The following is a 23,856-nucleotide window of genomic DNA, read 5'->3' on the forward strand; positions in this document are numbered from 1 at the left end:
TTTTTTTTTTTTTTTTTTTTTTTTTTTTTTTTTTTTTTTTCATTTCACAGAGATGAAATTCACCCCGCCCTCCTCCCTGCTATTAAGCGAAACGGTGTATACCTCCTCGTGTTGTAGTTGCCCTCGAGAGACTGCCAGCCGACAAAATATGAGCTCTAAATATAGAAAGGACAAGAATTTTCGTTGACTCGCATATACCACCATGGAGAACACGACCCCGTGCTTTTTTACAGCTTTTTCCCAACAATTTTTTGCATATTTTTTTTTCTCTCCACTTCACTTTACATATAAATTTGTTCTGATGAAATTTATCATGAGCCCTTTTACTCTCTCGCCTCATTTTTACGGGTTATTAGTGCCGGGGATGAATCATCGTAACGCGGGGTTTAATTAAAATGTGGGAAAAAGCGTTTATTGGAGGTCTTATTGGATCCTTAAATCATCAAAGTTGGGCTGGCCGGCGGTGATCGAAGAGATGAAGAAATAACACGTGAGGAGGAGAAAAAAAATGCTGCGAGATGGATGGGAGGTGCTTTTTCATTTGCCCTACATGTCTGCTTCACAGTAGGGTGGAATAACAAACGGAAAAAGCACATGAAAAATACCGGAAGTGTTTAAAAAAATCAATAATGTTGACGCGGGGGAAATAAACGGGGGAATTTCCAGTTTTGTTTGTTTAGACCTCGGCGAGTGCAGGTGTACATTCACGTTGAAACAATTTTGCATTGTTGAGGTCGTCGTGAAATGCCCATTTCGCACGAATTGTTGGCGGGTTTTCGTCTAATTAGAGATGTTTGAGAACAGGGGGGAAACCTTTTTGAAATTAATGGCATCGTTTAATTTTTTTTTCATTGAGAATCCAGTGGGTTTTACTGCTCTGTGGGCGCTACATTATTTGGAGATTTGCAGTCATTAAAATTGGGGATTAAATTCAGTAGCGAAGCGGTGAAAGGGGGGAAGTGGATTTTGACCGGTGGCCAGTTTTTAGTGAATATTTCGGAATCGAGGGGAGATGGCAAAATTTTTGTCACGACCTTTTTTGTAGCCCGAAATTCGCTGGATGGAAAAGGTTATTACAAAAATATCGATATCCCCCTTAGATTCGGAGATATTCTTATAGAAATAATGAAAATTAACGGAATTAACGGAAAATTAATTTCACTTGACGAACAATATTCTTTGTTATTCCTCATTGTTTTCATCAACCAACAAGTTTTGTTTGTTTAGACCTTGGCGGGTGTACATTCACGTTGAAACAATTTTACATTGTTGAGGTCGCTGTGAAATGCTCATTTCGCACGAATTGTTGGCGGGTTTTCGTCTAATTAGAGATGTTTGAGAACAGGGGGGAAACCTTTTTGAAATTAATGGCATCGTTTAATTTTTTTTCATTGAGGATGCAGTGGGTTTTACTGCTTTGGGGACACTCTATTATTTGGAGATTTGCAGTCATTAAAATTGGGAATTAAATTCAGTAAAAGGGTTGCAATCGATTTTGACTGTTGGCCACTTTTTTGTGAATATCTCGAAATCTAGGGGAGATAGCAAAATTTGTGTTATAACCTTTTTTGTAGGCCTCAATCCACTCTACAAAAATGGTTATGATGAAAATTTCGTTATTTCCCTTAGATTCGGAGATATTCTTCAAAAACTCAGCAAAGTACTGAATTGAGTAAAAATAATTTAGAAAGATTCATGAATAATTTTACGAAATTTTAAGGAACCAGTGAAAATTCACAATTTCATTGAGAAACCCCTCGAATTCCTAAAAATCAGTTCAATTATTCCATCAACATTGATAGAAATATTTTAACCAAAAATGAATTCAACTTGACGAACAATCATTGTCACCACTCATTATTTTGCTCAACCACCAAGTGTAAATTCAATTAAAAAACCCGATTATTCAAAGCATCAAGCCTCCCACCGACTTCCACCCGATGAATATGAATGATAAATGAACATCCACTTCAACCCAATGGATTTTACGACAGAAGTGCGTTTAATCTCTCCTCTCTCAAAGCGAAAACTTCACTTTCATTAAAAGAAGCATTCCCCTGCAGCTGTAATTTACAGATAATGGTAGAGGGTGATATTGTATAGCTGGGTATCCCAGTACAACCCTGTGCTTGTGTGCGAGGGCGTCGCGACGCCCCCTACGTCATCGACGCCGCCGCCACCTCCCACCCCATTCCCCTGTTCTTTTTTCTATCACCCACCGTTGAGCGACGCCGACCGACGCCGCCGCTAGCCAGTCCGACGTCGACCGGTGCCACGCTCGGTATTCACCGCAAAAATCACCGATCAAGAGAATGAGAAAAGAGAATAAACCAAGTCAACGTCACTTATCACCAGAGAAATTAGCTCAGAATCGTTGTGATTAATTTTCGCGAAGGCTCAATAATCCAAAAGTATTAAAAAACAAATGCAATTGTAATTAATTTCTTGTGATATATACAGTAGTATTCTTAGTTAATGAGAGAAAAGAAGGTTGTTCCTTCCTCTAGCCAGTGAATGAACATCTGTGTCAGTTTGTTGCATTATTTACTGGGGATGCACACGTGTTCCTGGAAGATATTAAAAGTATAAGTAACGTTTTGTTGCTGGGAATTTAATGGCCAATTGTAGTTCAATTGTTGTATGAGTATATTTTTATTGGCCGAGTTGAGTCATCAACTCCCTCCACGCCTTCTTGTCTAAGCGCCATCGGAGCCCAGTGCCTAATTTTACTGCCGTCTGACACGTTTGACGTAAGGGTCAGATACACCGGGCAAGTGCTCATGCGGGGGCCGTAGTTGGGAGACTATTTTATAGCTGGGAAGTGGTTTATTCAAGTGTTATGGGGCTTTTTATTACGTGAATTTGTTGACGGGTTTTTGGGGTTTCGCTCGGAGATTTTAAACATGCTTCCACCGTTTTTAAATAATATCAGTGGGGATATTCTCACACTCTGCAGGAGCCCTGCTGGGGATAGGAACGCAACAAGTCGAGGGATTAGGGGTCGTTATGCTGAAATATCTGTGAGAAGGTAAAAATAAGATTATTGTCTTTCAGGGGTTGGGGGGTGATCAGTGCTGGCCGTTTCGATGGGCCACGCGGCAGTCGGTAGCGAATTTTTTTACGTTCGCGTGATTAAGGGTCGTCTCGATGTTGAGGGAGACATGGAAGATTTTTTTTTAAAGGTTTGAGGGGAATTCAATAGCGAAATGGTGGAACGGGTTAAGTGGATTTTTAGTATCGGCCAGTTTTTGGTGGATATCTCGGAATCTAGGGGAGATAGCAATATTTTTGTTGAGACATTTTTTGTGGGGCCGGTTGAGGGCTGCAAAAAAGGTTATTACGGAAATTTCGTTATCTCCCTTAGATTCGGAGATATTCCTAAAAAACTGAAATCGATTTGAACTGCTTTACCGTTTCACAACCGAATTGCACGTTTGCGTAATTGTGCAATTGTAACGATGGGGGTTCGAGGAAAAATGTCGACATGTATTTTTTCTGGGAAATTTTGTCAGCTGCAAAATTGATTTCAAGAGAATTTTTCCGAGAACATTGATAAAAAAATTTTGCTGAATTTTCCGGGAAATGATTTTTAATTCGATTTGAGGGGAAAAAGTCAATGGAATTTTAAGTATCGCAGAAAATTCAGGTGAAGTTCCAATTTTTCGGCCGCAGGAAGACGAAAATTCCACAATTTACATGAATTTTCAAGTGAAAATAAACATTCACTGTCAAATTTCCTTGAATTTGCGGGGGTTTTTTTTTTTTGCAATCATATCGATGAAGGTTTCTAGAGTAAAATGCTAGCCCACAAAATAGTTTTGAAAACAATTTTTCTTGCCACCGATAGTTTTTCATATAAATGCACTCATTTTACATGATTTCTGGTTTAAAAATCACAACTGGATATGCCTTACTCTGCAAATATTTCGATAATACGCTGTTGCGAGAGAAAATAATATTTCAGCCACAGTTTAGAAATAATTTTCAGGAGAGGGACATTCAATTCAGAGAGAAAAAAGAAAATAAATTTTTTCAATTTCACCGAAAATTCTATAAAATTTTAATCTCATTAAAACAATTTCATTAAAACATAAATTTCCATTGAATTTTTGATTTAATTAAATTTTATTTATATTTTTCTCATTTTTAAATTTTTTATTTCAATTTTTTTGAGCAGCAAAAAACGCCAATTTTCCAAATTACTTGAATTTTCAACCGAAAGATTAATATTTAGTACCAAATTATCCGAAAATTTTCGACTAATTCAATATTGAATGATATATTCACCTGAATTTTCCTAATTGCCGTTAATTCTCCCGATAATAATTAAACAGAAATTCGCGATTTCCAGCACTTCCCCATCAAATGATAAAATATCAATAACAAAATTCCTTAAAAACTCCGCGAAACTCCCAAATTTCAGTCAAAAATTCTCAAAGCAGTAATCGCCCCAGCGAAAAATATCAGTGACATTTCCTGTCGAGTTTTCCTTCGAATTTTCTCACCTGCAAGAAAGACCTCATGTCATTTCCTCCTACAACCCCTGATTCTCGAGATTACCACTGACTCAGCGTCAATTTCCCTCTGTCATTCCATTCATTCACCCCATAATGCTCTCCTGTACCCAAAAAATTTCCTTCGAATTTTACCAACTGAATAATGCCCCCATAATAATTGAGAACAAATCCATTTCCCCATCATTTCAACTTCACCCCCACCAAACCCCCGGGGTATCCCCACATCCCCAATTAATTCCCAAGTAATTGATATATTTTTTTTCCCACAACAAGCTAATGTCGTAAAATCAACCAACTGTGTTGTAATTCAATCTCGTTTCGCTCTGACTGCCAGTGTGAAACTTAAGCATCCATTCTTGAGCTTCGATTTCGCTGTCCTCTCTCCGTCCTCTCTCTCATTTCTACGCTCTACTCCTCAACGTTCGTGCTCCAGTAACGGGAAACAGCTAAGAGAGGGCTATCCAATGTCGCCCATAACGTTTCTCCCATATCAGTGAAATGTGCGGAGGAGACGAAAAATAAATATATACGAAATTGGTTGAATTGCTTGGGGAATTTGTTGTCATGCACAAAGTAATGCTAGAGCCATTGGTGATAACGTTGAGTTACGCTTTACGATGGTTGTACAGCGGTGGAGAAATGGTAATGCCGGCAAATAGCCGGTGGAAAATATCATAGCACGTGTTGAGAACCTCCAATCGCCATGGCAACCCCCGTTCAGAGACTGGTGAAGCCACACTGTTCACTCGCTGTCTCTCTTTAACGCTGCGTTTTCACCCTTGCCAACCCCCCCCCCCCTTGTGGCCACCCACGAACATTCGCCTCAAATGCTATGTGTACATTTTCATTGATTCCAACATTTTTTTCCTGAATTTTTAAAACGAGGGGCGATGCAGTGCAGGGGCAGAGGTAGCCAGGAATTTTCAATGGAACGCAAATTATTTTCAATGGGAATGGCGAAATTGGGGGGAAAATTAATTCTAGTGGAGAGTTTAGGATGCTTTGGAGTGCATGGGCTTTCGTGATGGGGATTAAATGTCGGGGTAACCGGGGAATTTCAACAGTATATTATCTATGGTTTTGGGATTTGGGTTTTGGGATGATGAATGATTGGGGGCGAATGGAGCAGCAGAAAAGACGATTATTTTTAGAATAGTTTAGGAAACTTTGTTGGGTTTAATGGTCGTAGGGTTAAACGACTTCTGAAATTGAGGGTCAAATGATTTTAAGGGTCATTTGACCCTTAAAATCATTTGACCCTTGACCCTCACAACCATTGGATCCTCAACCAAAACCAAAAAATGTCTTCACTATTTAGGAATTTTTTTTTTGTTTAATTGAGGGTCAAATGGTCGTAAAATTTAAATGACTTCTTCATTTGAGGGTCAAATGACCCTTAAAATTATTTGACCCTTAACCCTCACAACCATTAAATCGTCTACTAAAACCAGAAAAAGTCTTCACAATTTATTAATTTTTTTTGGGTTTAATTGAGGGTCAAATGATTGTAAGGTTTCAACGACTTCTGGAATTGAAGGTCAAATGACCCTCAAAATCATTTGACCCTTGACCCTCACAACCATTGGATCTTCAACTAAAATTTAAAAAAGTCTTCACAATTTAGGAATTTTTTTTTTTGTTTAATTGAGGGTCAAATGGTCATAAGGTTTAAATGACTTCTGAGGGACCTCAATGAGGGTCCAATCACCCTTAAAATCATTTCACCCTTGACCCTCAGAACCATTGGATCCTCAACTAAAGTAAAAAAAGTCTTCACAATTTAGGATTTTTTTTTTAATTGAGGTTCAAATGGTCGTGAGGTTTCAACGACTTCTGGAATTGAGGGTCAAATGACCCTTAAAATCATTTGTCCCTTGACCCCCACAACCATTAGATCCTCAATTAAATCCAAAAAAGTCTTCTGAATTGCGCCGAATGCTCTGCATACATTTGCATTGATTCCAACATTTTTTTCCTTAAATTTTCAACTCGAAGCCCGGAATTTTCCATGGAACCCGAGTTATTTTGAATAGGAATGGGGAAATTGGGGGTAAGATTAATTATAGTGGAGAGTTTAGGATGCTTGGGAGTCCATGGGCTTTGGCGGAAGGGTTTGAATGTTGGGTGAACCGGGGAATTTCGGCAGTAAATTACCTCTGGTTTCGGGATTTACGGATCATCATGATGAATGATCAGGGGAAAACGGGGCTGAATGAAACCGCAAGAACGACGACTACTTAGCGCAATCTAGATATGTATATATTTTTTTTCGGTTTTAGTTGAGGGTCAAATGACACATTTGACCCTTATTATGCAGTGACACAAATGGAATTAATTAAGACTCATTTTGACGAAAAAAATGTCTTCAAAACAGGAAAAAATCGTGAAATTTGACTTTGTCAATCTCGCGTCATGCGATCTATTTCGATATCTCCTAAAATACTAAAACAAAATGTTAAAATCGTGTTTACTCTCCTAATATTATCTTTACCCTTCCAGAAACGATGTATTTTTGGAACCTTACTTGCAACAACGTAGAACTGTCGACGAGGTCGATGGATCACCTGCTACTCCACCACCAAATCCCCTTATGCAGCACCAATTGAACCACATGCACCATGTAAATCAGGTACCATTCATTGTCAGGGAATGGGGTAAACCGCAATCAATCAAATTCGACATTGTTGTTGCATTGAGGGAAAAACCCTTCGGGAATTGGAAGCTCCTGCGATTACAATTTGTCATGTCATGTTTTTCCCTGTTGGGGAATTCGGCAGAAAAAGTCGGCCAATTGCTGGATTTGCATTCTACTCCTGTCCCCTTCATTACGTATTTAGTTACATCGGGTTCTCAATTGACTTTTTTAATTGCTGAATATAAAAATTGGGTGAAAATTGTTGAAATTTTTTTTTCTTCAGTTTGTAAAACTAAAACAATTTGATTTTTTCATTCTATTTTATATTTTTTATTTTTATTTAATGAAAAAAAAATCGTAAACTATTCATTTTATTCATTTATTCATTTATTTATTTACTCAAATAATGAAATGAAATTTTCTTTTTCACGTTTTATTTTTGTATTCATTTTTCGTTTTCAATATTTTATTAATTCTCCATAAAATCATGACTAAAAAAAATTTAATCTCAAAAAATTCTAGAGCTCGGAATCCCTGTCGTCCGAAGGTGGCTCCTCAGTTCACGGTACATCAACAGCTGAGTCATCCTCACGTTCAGACTCAGGAAGTGAAGTGGCCTGTGACATAACACTGATCGAGAGAATCATAAGGTCCCATCCGATATGGTTTCTCCCTGGGATTCAGAGAGCCGGAGCATTTCACCTTCTTCAGGGAAAGGAGGAGGGGAATTTTGTTGTCAGACAGTCGAGTCAGAGTGACACAATGGCACTGTCCGTCCGACTGCCTTCTGGAAAGGGTCCCTACATTGAGCATTACCTCATTCAAGCTAATAAAGGAAAATTGAGCCTTGAAACCAGTGACAATCGATTTGATAACATTCCTTCGCTCATAGCGCACTATGCGCAGTGCTGGTGAGTAACAATATTCCGGATACTTTATCTTCGTGAGATTAAGTTGAAAGTTTCTTTTTGTGTAATTTTTCAATTTAATTCAATTGTTTATTCATGACTTTGAGCAATTCTCAATTTTATTTTCTTTATTTGATTAAAATAACATTATTATCAATTCTTTGAGGATCTTTTTTGTAGCTCTAATTAATTAATTAATTGATTTTAATTACAGTTTATTAATTTTTTACTAATTAATTAATTTATCCCGTATTTCAAAAAGTCTGTCCAGGAAAATTCCAGGAAAAATTAATCCTCAAATAAAATTAAATGTTTCAATTTAATTCAATTGAATTGTTTATTCAAGACTGAGAAATTCTCAATTTTATTTTATTTGATTTTATTAAAAAAATATTATTTTTAGTTCTTTGAGAATCTTTATAATTAATTAATTAATCCCCTATGAAAAGAGTCTGTTCAGGGAGAATTGATCCCCAAATGAAATTGACTCACAAACGATAAATTTCGCACTCAACGATTTGTTTTCCCTCGCGTCTCCTAAAGTGCAAGGCAAATGGAATTGTCATGCAGCACTTGGAATTGTAAAATTTTCTGGTAGCCTAGAGTCTATTTTCACAGCCCTATTTGCCCGTTACAGTCAGCAATTGCCATAAATAGTGCAATAATGCGTGTGATTCACTCACAATTTCAAGAAGATGTTTCATGGTATCTCGGAAATACTTTAATAATAATTCTCCTGGGGGTATTGTCAAGCAGTGACGAGTTACCTGTCCAACTGACCCTACCCCGAGCGATGCGCGATGCCAAGAATAGGCAGCAGCTGTCATCGCTGGCGCTTTTGGGTCAGGAGTTCTGGAGATATCCCATGGCAAATCCCAAATCACCAGAGAGTGCCGGCAGTACGACAAGCAGCAATGGATCTAGTCTGGCGAGTTTTCATGCCGGAAATGATGGACACAATGATGATAAAAATATCGTGCTGAATCTGGTGCCAATATCTGCTCATGACTCAAGTAAGTTTAGCCAATAATTCTTCATCAAAATTAAAAAACTGGATTTGTTGATTAGTTTTCAATGAATATCTCCGAATCTAAGGGAGATAGTCTAATTTTTGTCATGACCTTTTTTGTAGGGAAAATTGAGGGCTACAAAAAAGGTTATGACAAAAATTAGACTATCTCTCTTAGATTCGGAGATATTGCTGGAAAACTCAACTTAGAGCTGAGTCTCTACTCATTTATTTCGGTGAAAATGTTTTTGTTATGTGAAAAAGGCGTGAGGAACAGATGTCCGATGGATTGACGGTTTTTTTAATGAGCGACTGACAAAGAAAAGAAAATCATGACAGGCACATTTTAATTTAAGAATTTTTCAAGAATGTCAATCAAAAAAATCGAATACCCGTCGTTTCTCAATGATTGCGCAACATCACTGTCCCATCAATGTCTAAATTTAATCCAATCTGAATGATGTGGAGAGAGTGAGGAGAGTCAGCTCCCCGTGGATTTCAACGTTGGAGCCATGTCACTGGTGAAAAAAAATCTAGAGTCACGTTATTTCAAACAAAAGTGTGGAAATCCACGTTGGAACAACAGCTTGAGCTGTCTCGTCTTTTTATATACGTCAAACATTTTTCATGAAGACACTTTTCACTCATCAGTAAAAAGATGAATCGTCTGAACTATTTCCTGTTCAAATTTTCAAATTTTTTTTTCATTCTATTTTTCTTTTCGCTTCATCAAGAAAAACAAAATAGAAAAATCGAATTCTTTTGACTTTTTGTACAGAATATTTTCTATTGAACGTCTCAATAGACTCGGCCAAAACTAATAGACAATTCAATAGAAATCCTGTAGAATTGTCTAGTGAATTCCCTAGATTTTTCAGTTAAAATTTTTCATATGTGATTTTAGAGGTTGATTTAAGGATATCCGAGTACTTTGGCTATTTTTTCTAGAATGGAAGTCATTTAAGCCCCATTTTACCTCAAATTTCCGTACATTTTACAAAAATTTTATTATTCAAATTTAAATCTTGATATTGAACCGTGAGAAAACATTTTAAAAATTTGATAAAAATTAGAAAGTTTACTTTTGGAGGAAGATCAATAAAATAACTTAAAAATCGCAATTTTTGAAAATTACGAGCATTTTTATAAATAATTTATGAACAACAATTTTTACATTATAAAAATCATTTGTTCGTAATCGTAACAAATTCATTATTATTCATTATTTATTCATTTCTCTTTCATTCATTTGTTTGAATTAATTAATTCTGTGCAAAATGCAAAATATTCATTATTTTCTCAAATTTTTCTCACGCAATTAAATTGAAAATTTTGATGATTGCAAATGTCCGTCCTAAACTCTAAAAGATACTCGGATATCCTCACTTACATCCGCCTCCAATTTCTCTCTAAACCAACCTAAAAACCCCAAAATTCCACGTGAAAAAAGTAATTAAATTTTCTTCCCAAAAAAAATCGGCCAATTCTTCACACAAATTCGAAATTTCATCGGCTCACCCAGCCCAATCTCCACAGCTCTCGAAATGTCCACCAAAAAAACTCCCCCTCCCCCCAAAAAACGTCACCCCACAGATGATTCACAATTTATCCAGCAATGAGAAATGTACTTATTCCGTTCTCTCCGCCCTGTTTGCTTACGACTTACCACATCTCGCTCGATTCATCCCAATAAATCACCTCGCACTCATCTCAACCAGCCGAGTAACTCACCCCCTGTAAACTTTCAGCAAGCATCTCATCACGCCGAACAACAGGCACATTCGGCTCATCCCTTCCCCGCCAGCCTCGACCGACTCCACCCAACACCCTCAACTTGACCCACCTAAACGAGCCCCTGGAGGCCAAAAAGTCCCAGCTGGACATAATCCTCTCAGCCGACAAAAATTGCCAGAAACTAATATCACCAAACCTCGTGCAAAGCGTTCGCCGTCGTTCCCCCATTGTACATAACGTGGAAAACAACGTTCTCATTCCCACAGACACAAGATCGACAATAGACTCGGGTATTCAGGCGAATTTGAACGATCAAACTTCCCCTAAAGACTTGGACATTAAAACAATCGTTCTGGGACACCAGGAAGTTGTGCAATGTCAAACGACAAAAACACCCCCACCACCGCCACCGAGATGGGCAAAACCCAGTGCAAGTCAGTGCCAAAGTAACGTTACAGTAACGACAACAACAGTGATAACACTAAACGTGAATCAAAATAATGGGACAGATTATACGGAGAACGGGGAGAAGAGCATTAAGCCAAATTACATGGGGAAGAGTCATAAATTGTCACCGGTGATGTCACCGTCGGCAAAACTAGTCACGTGTGGGTCGAGGAACCCGAGTATGATGTCACCAGCTACGCCATCGTCGACGAGCAAGTCGCGACGGAGGAAGGACCGTGAGGCGAGGAAGAATTCACAGCATTATCAGGAGTCGGATATCCTGGAGTCGTATTGCCGCAGCTCGCCGGGGGACAAGGTGTCGGATTATGAGGACATATGGGGGACCAATGAGAGGTCCAACAACTCGAGTTGTTGGAGCCCCGAGTCCAGGATTTTGAGCCCCTGCGACGGTGGCCTCAGGGACTCGGTGAGTGGGGATCGACTCATGCTGCTGAGGGGCGACAGGGCTGACAGGTCCAGGGAGAAGCTCAGTTACATGGAGATTACTAGTCCCGAGTTTAGCAGTTTTAAACCTACTGTGGAGAATAAGAGTCCGAGGGGTATGACACGCATATTAAATTTTTTTATTCAAACATCAGAAATTCGTACTTTATTTTTTGTTTGAAACAATAATTCTGCGCAAAATGTAATTTCAATGACGCTGAATGTTCATGATTTTTTTTCAAATTTACCTCACGCAATTTAATTAATATTTAATTGGCTTAATTAAATTTTGTGTCCAATTTCATTTGTTAAGGATGTCCGAGTACTTTGGCTATTTTTTCTCCAGTGGAATTGAAGCGTTGGAAAATATTTCAAAAATCTAGAAAAAAATAGGAAGTTTAATTTTGGAGGAAGATTTATGAAATTTAAAGAGGAAATTTTTTCAGAAATTATTCTATTGAAAAAAACAATAGAATTTATTCAACTTTTTAAATTTCATTTTTCTCCTTTTTTCATTAGAAAAATCAAACAGAAAAATGTGAAAAATTACAGCCTAAGAATTCCTATTAATTTTTTCTATAGAATATTTTCCAATGAACATTTCTGTCTAAAAAAACAGGCGAGAAGCTGCGGAATTTTTTAATAGAATTGGCCAAAATCTAATAGAAAATCCAATAGAATTTTTTCGTTAGCGGGTGATTGACGAATTTTTTTAATAGTCATGTTGAAGAGAGATTATCAATTTTAAAACGCTCATGTTAAATAAATCCAGCGTTTGCCAAATTAACCAAAAAAATGAGTGTAGATATAACTCAGAGTCAAGAAAAAAAATTAATGCATAAACTCATTAAACAATCCAACAATTAGACAAAAATGTGAAAAAACACTTCACCCAAAAATTCAAACCGGCTTTTTTCTATAATTCTCTTGAAATTGCCTTCAAATTCCACTGTAAAATCAGATAAAATTGAATGAAAATTACCAACAGGCAATATCGAACAGAAAAATCGAAATTATTACCAGTACCTCTTCGCTACTGAATAATTTTATTCGAATCGAAAAAAAAATGCCGAACCCGCGAGTAAAATCGAATAATTAATGATTGCAGGTTCAACATCCCCGGACGACTCGATCGTTCCTCGTCGGCCCGATCTCCTCTCCCGAGTTTGCTCAGCAAATTCCTTGAACAGTCCAAGCAACGTTGCATCCTCAAAAACAAAACTCACCGTGATGTCCACAAAATCGGAGAGCAACAGTCCAATGACACCGGAGTCTAAATTGAGCAGTCCCTTTTACGCAGAGCCTGCCGATGCAATTCAGCAGGGAGGAAGAGGTTTTGTCACAAGGAGACGCCACAAGAGCTCATGTTTAACGAGTAAATATCGACACAGCGAGCCCGGTTGGTTTCAAACACCAACGGCAAATAGCAATCAGATGCATCCCATCGATTGGTCCCAGTGTGAGGAGACAGAGGACAAAATTCCCCTCATTTCATCGTCGGTGGATAATCTGTCGAAGAGATTCGTCGCCAAGGAGAAGAAGGGCCCGACGAGGGCTAAGCCTGTCCAACCACCGAAGGTGCGAGCCAAGATGTCCACTGACGCCTCGTGGCCTGTCGACTCCAGCTGGGAGTTCATTGGGAATGAGGACGACGAGACGAATGACGACGAGCACAAGGAGATCAATGGCGAGGAGAACAAATTCAATGACAATAGTGTACATAAAAAATACAGGAGCAGGGAGGACAATGACACTGAGGAGGTGGACGAGTCTAGTATTGGCAAGACTGAGAATGAGACGGATTTTGACTGCGGGTCGGAAACTTCGGGAGATATTGCTGTGAGAAAATTCCCCAGGGATGAGGGGTTCAAGGGGCACAGCAGTGTTAATGTCCAGAGTATCATTTTTCAGAGGTAATTTGGGGACATTATTCTGGGGAGATACGTCAGTTGCGAAGGGGGAAATGGGTTGAGGATACACAAGTAGTTTGGCTTTTTTTTTGTATTCTAATTTAAATAATAAAATCATTTCACAGTGATTTTATTATTTGAATTAGAACAACAAATAAATTGTAAATTTTGGAGGTCTACATTTCAATCTCGATATTAAACCGTTAGAAAACATTTTGAAAATCTGAAAATAATAGATAGTTTATTTATGAAGGAAGATTGATTAAATAATTTCAAAATTCTAAGTTTCGAAAATATATAAATAATTTATTAACAATCAATTTTCCACCATAAAAATCATTTGTACGGAATCGTAACAGATTTATTCATATTCAGAATTTTATTAGAAATCGATTTAATTTTTTTATAAAAAAATTAGATTTCTGAATGTTTAAACAATTTCAATTATTTATTTATAAAGAAGAAATGTTGAAAGAAATAATTCTGTGCAAAATGTAATTTTAATGACGCTGAAAATTCATGATTTTCTTCAAATTTTTCTCACCCAATTTAATTGATAAATTTGATGATTAAAAATTATGTGAAAAGAATAATTGACACATTCAAAATAAGGGATTATTACATGTTAATAAATTCCTTCTCTTCGTCGTTTACACAATCATTTCATTTTCAACTAATGAATTCTTTATTTACACTGCAAAACTCTTTAGTTGACGTGAATAATAATCAAGATCAAGTGTGATAACAGCTTCATTGTTGAATATTTCGCTACAATTCTTCTATTTATAAAAAATGTACTAGAAAACTGCGGAATTATCGTCATTACTGTTATCATCATTCAAAAGATGTGAATTTTTTAAATTCTTAACAATAATGAAAGAATAATGATTCACTAATTTATCGGAGGGAATGGTAATACTCTTATATAGGCGAATAAAAGACTGACATTCTGTCCCAGAGCTCTTCATTATCGACACAACTTAAGATTCAACGAGATATGGGTAATCGATCTGTTAGGTACCACCACTTGAACGACATTCAACAGTTCATTGATGGTTCATCCTCTCTTCCTCTTCTGTGTTTAAAATTTTATACCTGTAATTTCCGAACAATTTGCCATGTTACTACCTCGAAGGTTCTTCAATCACATCAAGAACCCCTTCCCCCAGTTCAGGAGCTCTTTCCCCTTGTAATTGGCTGATTAATTTTCCTTTGACGTGGTCGATGAAGATTGACTTATAACTACTTGTTACTTGCTTCTTGGAAATTTATTAGGCACTTTATTCGGTACACTCTGAGTTACCCTGGATTTTGTTGAAATCTTATTAAAAATTATGATTTAATTATTAATCGTCACACTATTATTTCCAATTAATTGAAAATTCAAGAATATGTTCATCAAATTTGTCAATTGAATTGACAATTGAATTGTTTAAACTTTCGGAAACCTTATTTTTTAGGTTTGAAATCGATTTCTGGGTAAATCCTGAATATAAATACATTTGTTACGATTTCGAACAAATAATTTTTATAATGAAACATTGATTGTTTATAAATTATTTACAGAAAACGCTCGTAATTTTCAAAAATTGCGATTTTGTAATTATTTCATCAATCTCTCTCCAAACTAAACTTTCTAATTATTTTCCAGATTTTTGAAATGTTTTCAAACAGTTCAATATCAAAATTGAAATTCATACCGGCAAAGTTTAAATAATAAAATGGTCAAATGGGGCTACGATATCCTTAATTAATTCATAATAATAATTAATTATCAAGATTTATTGTTTGGCCTTGCGATCTCATGAAGTTATTAAATCAAATGAAAATTTTGCTGTCAAAGTAGCCAAGGTAATAATTAATAGTAATTAATAATAATAATTAATTTCCTTGATTTCTTTCAACTTTCATGGACCAATTGACCTGAAATTCCCAGTTTCCCTGAATCCTTGAATAAAATTATGAATTTTCAACGTCGAAATTCGTTGAAATTTCAGGCAAAAATTTTAAAGTCTCGTTACACCACAATGCAGACAGTTCTTACTCAATTGTAACTTCACAATTTGTCATTATTCCTTTTAAAAAATCCAACTCAACCCCCAAAAAATTATTTTCTAATATTAATTTCTCTTCTGTCTGTTTCCAGATACCCAGAGTTATTCAAGTCCACAGACACAATGGAGTCGATTCACAGTGACAGAAATTCCTCCTACGACAACGTTGAGAGACGCCGAGAAACCGAGAATGAATTATCAGACACTTATTACCGACCAGACTCAGAGACAGTAGACACTGATGAGAGCGATCACGAGAGAATAAATCGCAATGTCACCTTTAAAAACCGTCTGGATCCACTGCTCTGTAAGTACCGAAAGCTTTTATCTATTATTAATAAATGATCAGCATTACCGGGACAAGTGCTCGTGGATATGTCAGACGATAGAGTCGAGACAATGGGGCGATTTGTTTATTCGAGATTACCACGCGTTCCTCGGCTTATCCCCACTCTGAATTGATTCAGAATCATCGGGACTCTGGGGTATGAGCTACTTCGACTCTAGTCAGACAACGCAAAATGTCGTCTAAACAGTGTCATTGTGAGGGGACCCCAAGTTCAAATTGTCTTTACATAATCATGGGGATATAACGAATGGCTTTTTGTGCATTTCGGGGCCATTTATGATGACAAGAGTCCCTATTTTGGTCGTTTACGGTACCCTGGGAGTTGTTTTCTCCGTTTTGAAGTGTGCAAGTGGATAGGGAAGAGGAAGAAACATGTTCGAAAGAATTGGAGTGTGGCTGAGGGCCTTGTACAGAAAACTTCACAGAGGCGTAGTTCTCTTGAGATGTAAGAAATTGAATGGGAATTTTCGAATATTCGGATTGAGAAAACAATACAATTNTAGGGAAGAGGAAGAAACATGTTCGAAAGAATTGGAGTGTGGCTGAGGGCCTTGTACAGAAAACTTCACAGAGGCGTAGTTCTCTTGAGATGTAAGAAATTGAATGGGAATTTTCGAATATTCCGATTGAGAAAACAATACAATTTCTTAAGGGGAAACGGAACCCCTGCGTTTATATGAATCTTTAGAATTGTGTTTTCTCCTGCAATTATTATTTTTTATTTATGAAACTACTTCACTGACGCAAGAGTGTAATGATCTAGTCGATAAGGTAATTTTTTTCGAAAATGCGTATTTTTGATTGAATTTTTTGCAAACAATATTTTTTTTCGAAAAAATGCACTTGTCCTAGTTTACCAATTCACGAGAAACTTGATAAATATTTTCACTGCATTGAGAATAGTTAGATTCTTCCCCCACCGTCACAACTGAATTTCAACAATATCATTTTTCCTTTTATTTTGGAAACGAGCGTAATACGATTGAATAATAAATGAGCTGTTGAAAAGTTGACTTATTCGGTGCGATTCACGATTTCACTGCTGAATTGACAATCAGCTGGAAGATCGGAGAAACGAGAAATAAAAAATGTAGAAAAATATGCGGAATTTAATCGTCAGAGGAAAATGTGGAGTTTATATATTTCAGTCATTCTACTTCTTATAACCCCACACCACCCCCAGATGTTAAATGGCGCATTCAAGTCAAATAAAACTCCTTATTTGGAGTTTTTGAAAATAAAGTTGAAGTTTGAGTAAAGGATATTTAAATAGCCCCATTCACTTGATTAAGACAAAAGTTTATTTACTTCAGATAAGCCATTCTTCAATAAAAGCTCGAAATAACGTATTTCGTCAGAAAAAATATCCCAATCTATCTAGGTGTCTTGATCCAACTCGGAGCAATCTATTTCATAAAGCATTAACCCCAATGAGATTATCGTCATCCTTCCGCCCCAGCCACCCTAGTGACATAAAGCACTCAGCTTCCACTACTCTACTCATCTCTCGAGCTTCTCTAAAAAATTCTCAGACGGTGAATTTAAAATTTCATTCGAAAATGAAGTTTAACTTTAAATAAAAGCTATTTAAATAAACCCATTTAGTTGATGAACAAATATTTATTCAGCTTTTTATTAACTTCATTCATTTTTTTGTTTTTATTTTTCACTTTCTTTATTTATTAAAAAATTTTTATTCAATTTTTTCAATTTCAAATAAACCATTCTTCAATAACTGCTAAAAATTTACCTATATATTCACCTCTCGACTTCCTCTTAAACAATTCTCAGTCTATAAATTACAAATTTTATTTCAAAGTAAAGTTGATGGTTGAATAAAGCTGAATAAATGAATGGATTTATTTAAATAGCTTTTATTCAAACAAAGAATAACTTCGGAAATCCGTTGAATTGTTTAATTTTCTTGATGAAAATAAAATAAAAATAGAACGAAAAAAAAACATAAAATTTGAGGCAAGAAAATTCTATTGACTTTCCCCCAGAATATTTTTTATTAACCATTTCAATAGAATAGAAAAATTAATAGAAAGTTCAATAGAAATCCAATAGAGTTATCTAGCGAATTCGCGTGTTTTTTCTCTTAAATTTTCACCTGCGTGATTTCATAACGCATTAAACCCAACGAGATTATCATCACCCTTCCGCCCCAGCCAGGCCAACGGCATAAAGCACTCAGCCCCCTCTCGACTTCCTCTGAAAAATTCTCAGACGATAAATTTTAAAATTTTATTTTCCCTCTTATCTTTCTCTATCAATAGCACCACCAAGACTGCAAGCACTCAAGAATCGGGACGCAGGTGGTATAGGTACAAGCATAAGAGCCTATGCACTTTTGCTAGCTGCCGACAAGACAACAACATTTTCCCAGAACATCGATAATTTCATTCAGTGCACGATGGAGGGCAAAGAGGCTAGTCCCCACATTGTCATGAGAAATATCCGTCAATTTATGTCGGGGATGAAGAATTATCTCGTGAAACACGGGGAGAGAGAATTTGAGAAGGAAGTTGAGAAGGAGAGACTCAAACTCAAGCCTAATGAGTTTCTCAATTTGGATGCCATTCTGGAGGGCGTTATGATGAGACTCGTTGTAAGGCCTCTGCGGGAGCATGTTTATAAACTTTTCGTCGATCATTATGGCGCCACGGGATCTCTCAAGACACTTGTTGAAAGTATACAATTTGCCCAGGGAAAGCATATTCAGGAATTAGGCGTTAGAGTGAGTAACAAGTTTTTCCTCTTAATTAAAATGATTAAAAAGTTTTCCCGACGATATTCCAGAGCTATTGTGCGCTTGTATCTTCATTTTTAGTTTGTTACTTTGGATTAAAATTCTGTGGTGACTCATTAGAGATTTTTTTTTGTATTAGACTGTTGGAAAATTACTCCTGAAATTTCAAGTTGAAAATCATTGAGGATATCCAAATGTCTGTTACGGTTTTCAATTATTAAATTACGTTTTCCACGCAATTGTTATTTTTTAAACATTGATTGTTTAGAAATAAATAATTGAAATTGAATTATTCACGTGGAATTATTTTGGAATGTTTAATGAACACAACCATTCAAAAAATGGATTGATGTTGTCTTTTATTCCAAAAATATCTGAACTTTTGAATAATAAACTCTCCATGAAATCCACGAAATATGGAATAGAAATGTTTCAATGCGTTGAATCGATATCGATTTAATCTTATTTTAGGGAACAATAACTCCACCATCTGACGCAAGCCTCAGTTTAATCCTGAAATACATAGAGCGCCTGCAGTACTCGGATTCGCCCCTGGAGAAATTGGAGAATTTATTATCAGCTATATCGGCAATATTTAATTCCGTGAAAGATGCAAATTCGGATAGACATGTGACACTGGGTGCTGATGATCTACTGCCCCTTCTCGTTTGGGTATTGGTGAGGGGCAAAGTGGTTGATGCTGAAATTGAAGCGGAATTCATGTGGGGTCTGCTCCATCCGTCTCTTCTCACTGGGGAAGGCGGTTATTATCTCACTACATTATCGAGTGCTGTGCATGTGCTGAAGACTTTTAAGAATAGTCAAGCTACAATGTCAACGAATAACGTGAGTTTTTTGGGAATTTCACTGTCTTTTGCATTTTTACTTTTAAGAAATTTTCGAGGCTTTTGTTTTCATTGTAAATGTATTTTTTAGTGATAACACTGAGAATAATTATAGATTTTGCAAAGAATTTGACGTTTTCGTATAAGGGATCTACTGAGATTCATGATTTTTTTTCATAAATATAAACTTTAATAAGCTCTGCTCTTTGACACCAATTAAAATTCAATTTTTCATACAGATTCGAAAAAATTGATATTTTTCCAAATTCGATTCTTCAACGATATATTTCAATTGATGATAGTACTATGACATGAAAAAATAGCAGAAAGAATAGTGAAATAAGAATTTTAGAAAGTTGATTTAATATCAACAATATAATAATAATTTAATTATAAATTTAAATTATAATAATTTATGATCAACAATAACTCCGCTCATTTATAAAAAAATGCAATTGTCCACTTGTTTTAACTAAATTACTGAAAATAATTTTAATTCTGCTTGTTCACGTTTCAGGGTCTCACCACAAGTCCCGACTGTCGTTCTTCCGTACTTAGAGTTCTAATACCCGACGAGCTGCACGGCTCCCTAAACACACGAACACTGCCCGTAAGACCAAATATGAATACACGTGATATTTGCCGTATTCTTGCGCACAAAATACGATGCACTAATCCCCAGGATTATGGACTCTTCAAATTAGTTCAGGGAGAAGGTAATAAAGAATCCATTAAAAATTTTAATTACGAGACAATATTAATCTGCCCCCCCCCCTCGTAATTAAAAATCCTGGGTAGCATTTAAGTATTGAAAAGTTTTTTTCCCTTTGAGTCCAGCAGTCAACGCCGTTTCATAATTTCTCAAAGTTATTACGACTGAGATGCAGGGAACTTTTTCCTCAACTTCACGGTTGCATTATTGCCATTCAGAAACACGAGCTCAAGGAGTTTTGGAGGAATTCTTTGAAACACTGAATTTTTATTCATATTTTTTTTTTGCTGCTTTCAGAGACACTTCTTGGGGATCACGAGTGCCCTCAGGAGATGTCACACTGCCTCTTCGCCTTCAAGCGGATCGATGCCAAAATTGCCTGGCCTAAAACAGCCACATGAATCGTCGTTCAAGGGGGGGTGGGGCAAAATGGACACCTGACTCCGTAAAGAATATTCGTAACTTTGGACCAAATTTTTTTTATTGGAAAAAAAACACCTCAGTTTGTCATTAATTCAAGGAGTCATCGGCGGTGAGGCAAAGTCAAGTGTTTATTTGGTCTCGCACTCGGCTAATGATTTTAATCACCACTACGTTGATAATTATGCTCAAAAATCTTTTTTAACGAAAACAATTAACGAAATCTCAATCAAAATAATTGGAACATGGTCTGTTCTAGTTAGGGCGTCTTTTTAAAATGGAAAAATCCTCAGTTTTTGAGGTATTTTTATTGGTATTGAATTTTTTTAATGAAAGACTATGAAGAGAGTCTAGAAACTTTGATATCTCCTTTAGTTTTCAACGGATTCTTTGGAAAAATTCTACACTTTGTTAGGAACTCCCAGCACTACTACTTTAAAATTGATTTGACCATTAATGGTGACTCTTGTTATTGTTCTTGTTATGAATTTAATTAATGGTATTATACTCTGTTCGAGCAATTTAATTGTCTAGTAGTTTTTCTCATCCAACTGTATTCACCCAATTCTCATAATTTCACTCTTCATCTGAATTTACCCACCGCATGTCATTCTTCATTCGACTAAATAAAAAAAAATGAGAATTATGGTAATTTAATTATCCACTAAACTTAAGAGTGAACACTTATTTATTCCATAAAACAAAAAAAAAGAAATCAAATGGCAATGACATTATTTGTCAATTGACTCTAGGGTAAGAGTAGTAGTTACCGAAAAAAAAAATTGCATCTTCCACTATGAAATTTCTGCCTAATGGAGAGTAAAAACTTAAATTTTCAACGAAGCCTAAACTTCAAAAATACTATTTTAAGGTGGACTAACTCGTAAGCATTTTTTACACGAGAAATAAAAAAAACTACGATATTTATTGGAATTTGTAAACATACACATATATTTCTATATACCAATTGTACAATTACAAATGACAAAAGAGAAAAATCGTTCCTCGATTTGACAAAATGACTATTAAGTGACAATTAACTTCATTTTTGTGATTTTATCGTGTCACTCATTCAATGTTATATAATTTATTTACGTTTGTAAGGAAGAAGGCAATATGATTATTTGTTCCCATTTCATTCGAATTATCATATTTCACGCATTCGCACTAAAACGCTTTAATTTTTATTACTTCTGTTCGCTTATTAAATATTTTAATAATTGTGCTAGTCAACTCGACGTGAATTTTATCAACTTTTTTTTGTATTGGAAGAATGTAATTTACAGGTTGTTTGCAAAATTATTATGAATTATTGTTGAATTGTCGATGTAGTTAATCATCTTATCACTGTCATCGTCACTATTATCACGATAAAATGTAACAATGCTCAATAAACATTTTCTACTACAGTTCAGTGATGTATTTTCGATCGCCGCACGTTGGCCGAATTAAGGGGGAAGTTATTATTGGAACAATCGAATCTTTGAACTCATTAATATGTCTATTTATGGGAGATGATTGTTAAGCACCACTCGAATAACTGGGGACCGTTTGTGGAGGCTTAATGTTGTTTCAAAAATTATCTCGTGGTATAATTAGATTCTGATTTAATTTTATTTCGCCAGACGCAGAAATTTTTGTCGCGAGGGCAGACTAAAAAAGATTATCATAAAAATCCCGCCCTGTTTTCAAACCCAACGTCGAACGTTTCTCACAAAAAAATTAATAAAAAAAAACTTATTCAATTGAAATGTTTTTTGCAGAGGAATATCTCCGAATCTAAGGGAGATAGCGAAATTTTCATAATAACCTTTTTTGTAGAGCGACTTGAGAGCTACAAAAAATGTTTTGACACAAATTTCGCTATCTCCCCTAGATTCCGAGATATTCACTGAAAACTGACAAAAGTCAAAATCAACTGGAGCCGTTTTGCCTTTCGCTGTTGATTTTCGTTCAAATGAATCGGAAATTATACTTTGTCGAGTCTTTACCCATTTGCAGAGAATAATTAAGAGAAAACATAAGTAAATGGTAAATCCAATATTGATGTTTCACAGCAGATTTATTTACACAGGCATTGAGAGACTCAACTATAAAGGCGGCATTGTGAAGTTGTTCCACTTCCTCTGGGCATAAGCCCGGAATCTCTCGTTGAAATAATACCCGAATTACTTGGCTTTTGTTTCATTACCTGGCAGAGTGTATTTTCATCTATACATACATTGAAGCACTGTCCCATCCTCCCAATTGCCCCTAAAATCTTCCCATTGTTCTCCCTCCTCTATTCTTGTAGACTTCAAATAGGTTTGTGTACTCATCAAAATAACCGTCTCTTTATCATTCCACCCATTCTCCCCCAGGGAGCACGAAAACACAATCGGATTTGGGGTAATGAATTTTGGGAAAGTTTGGTATCATCATGAATGTAATATTAAGTGGTCTAATTCATTTTGCAAGGTAATTTCACAGCCAAGTGGATTAAGTTGCTTTGAAAATTCTGGGGGAGCTGTGCAGCGCTACTGGGGAGCAAAAAAATTAATTACTGCATAAGAGGAGAGGAGAATTTTCCCCGTCTCTACATTGATAATTAATTTCTAGTTTTGCTCATTTGCGAGCCTGTTCAAGCGATAATTGGGGTCTCTCAAGGATATCCAAGTACTTTGGGTATTTTTCCCTCTCTAATTTTGATTGGAAATGTGTAAAAATTATTTTATTGAGGTGATTCTTTCTTGGAACAAGTACTATACACTTGAACCAATTTCGAAGAAATAAGATCTCACGGTGAACATCAATTATTTCTTCTTGAGATACATTTACTTGAATCATATAAAACAGTCCTTGGCGTCAATCACATGCATTCACCACAAAAATGGAAAAGTTCTATTTTTTAAACCTAATGTAATCTCCAGTCGAGAAATTTTCTACTTTCATGAATTGATCAAAAATTCGTACCTAGGAGATGATTACATTGAGGAATGAATTGAATGTTGTTTTCTCGAATGAAGCCGATGTTTAAATTGAGCTTTCCGTACATCACATTGAACGAAATTTGTGATATCCAAGTTTGTGTAGAATTGCCGTAATCTGTGATTCTGTTATTGTAAACTAATGCGATTTTTT

The 23,856-nt window shown here is 36.0% G+C and overlaps 1 protein-coding gene across 4 annotated transcripts in view; it reads left to right on the top strand.

Moving 5' to 3' along the window:
* The window catches only part of LOC107040013 (protein sprint), a 43,079-nt gene extending 20,929 nt beyond the window's left edge, over window positions 1-22,150 (top strand). For 2 of the 4 annotated variants that reach the window (XM_015259901.1, XM_015259902.1), the window contains exons 4-13: window positions 7,017-7,146; window positions 7,675-8,063; window positions 8,817-9,073; window positions 10,818-11,810; window positions 12,803-13,607; window positions 15,751-15,965; window positions 18,287-18,747; window positions 19,231-19,605; window positions 20,122-20,320; window positions 20,614-22,150. In XM_015259901.1, the coding sequence (XP_015115387.1) occupies window positions 7,017-7,146; window positions 7,675-8,063; window positions 8,817-9,073; window positions 10,818-11,810; window positions 12,803-13,607; window positions 15,751-15,965; window positions 18,287-18,747; window positions 19,231-19,605; window positions 20,122-20,320; window positions 20,614-20,717 (3,928 nt within the window). In that variant the 3' untranslated portion in view covers window positions 20,718-22,150. Of the gene's footprint in view, window positions 1-2,903; window positions 3,029-7,016; window positions 7,147-7,674; window positions 8,064-8,816; window positions 9,074-10,817; window positions 11,811-12,802; window positions 13,608-15,750; window positions 15,966-18,286; window positions 18,748-19,230; window positions 19,606-20,121; window positions 20,321-20,613 lie in introns of those variants that run through there. The other 2 variants (XM_015259903.2, XM_015259905.1) reach the window with 2 other exon arrangements.
* The last annotated feature ends 1,706 nt before the right edge of the window (window positions 22,151-23,856 follow it).

This window comes from Diachasma alloeum, unplaced genomic scaffold (assembly GCF_001412515.2).
Source record: "Diachasma alloeum isolate Michigan unplaced genomic scaffold, Dall2.0 Dall_scaffold_00315, whole genome shotgun sequence".
NCBI lineage: Eukaryota > Metazoa > Arthropoda > Insecta > Hymenoptera > Braconidae > Diachasma > Diachasma alloeum.